The sequence below is a fragment of the Fukomys damarensis genome, unplaced genomic scaffold (genome assembly GCF_012274545.1).
Source record: "Fukomys damarensis isolate Sample0158 unplaced genomic scaffold, DMR_v1.0_HiC HiC_scaffold_16, whole genome shotgun sequence".
NCBI lineage: Eukaryota > Metazoa > Chordata > Mammalia > Rodentia > Bathyergidae > Fukomys > Fukomys damarensis.
The window spans coordinates 135,390,075-135,390,517 of NW_022900928.1; the positions used below are offsets into that span (position 1 = coordinate 135,390,075).

The window sequence follows — 443 nt, forward strand, 5'->3', positions numbered from 1 at the left end:
CCTGCCTGGTCTACTGCAAGAACGGCCGCAGCCGCTCCGCCACCATCTGCACGGCCTACCTCATGCGACACCGCGGCCTCACCCTTCAGCTCGCCTTCCAGGTGAGCTTTCCGGGGGGGGGGCACTCTTGGAGGCGGGACTTCCGGATGGGCCGGGCACACCCATAGGAGAGGGCCTTCCAGGAGGGGCGGAGCCTCTGGGTATGGGTGCCGTCCAGGTCCATAGTTGCAAACCTGGCACATTCCTACTCTTTTTCCAGACAGTGAAGAATGCCCGCCCCGTAGCCGAACCCAATCCGGGTTTCTGGTCTCAGCTCCAGAAGTACGAACAGACCCTGCAGGCCCAGGGGCGCCTGCTCCAGGAGCTGGTCGACCCCAGCAGCGGGAGGCCACGACCTCAGTGAACAGCATCTTACCGGTCAGGCTTGGCGTCGCCACAGGGTG

At 64.6% G+C, this 443-nt stretch overlaps 2 protein-coding genes across 16 annotated transcripts in view; one reads left to right on the plus strand and one right to left on the minus strand.

Annotated features, from left to right (window-relative positions):
- The window catches only part of Ankmy1 (ankyrin repeat and MYND domain containing 1), a 33,583-nt gene extending 33,323 nt beyond the window's left edge, over window positions 1–260 (minus strand). For all 15 annotated transcript variants that reach the window (XM_010606604.3, XM_010606603.3, XM_010606602.3 and 12 more), the window contains exon 1: window positions 60–260. The gene's annotated coding sequence lies outside the window, so the exon portion shown is untranslated. The remainder of the gene's footprint in view (window positions 1–59) is intronic.
- Window positions 3–437, plus strand: Dusp28 (dual specificity phosphatase 28; the record flags this gene model as incomplete). The annotated part of the gene is made up of 2 exons (XM_010606675.2): window positions 3–101; window positions 260–437. Coding segments are annotated over 2 exons (243 nt in total), but the record flags the coding sequence as incomplete, so codon positions are not given.
- Window positions 438–443: the final 6 nt, after the last annotated feature.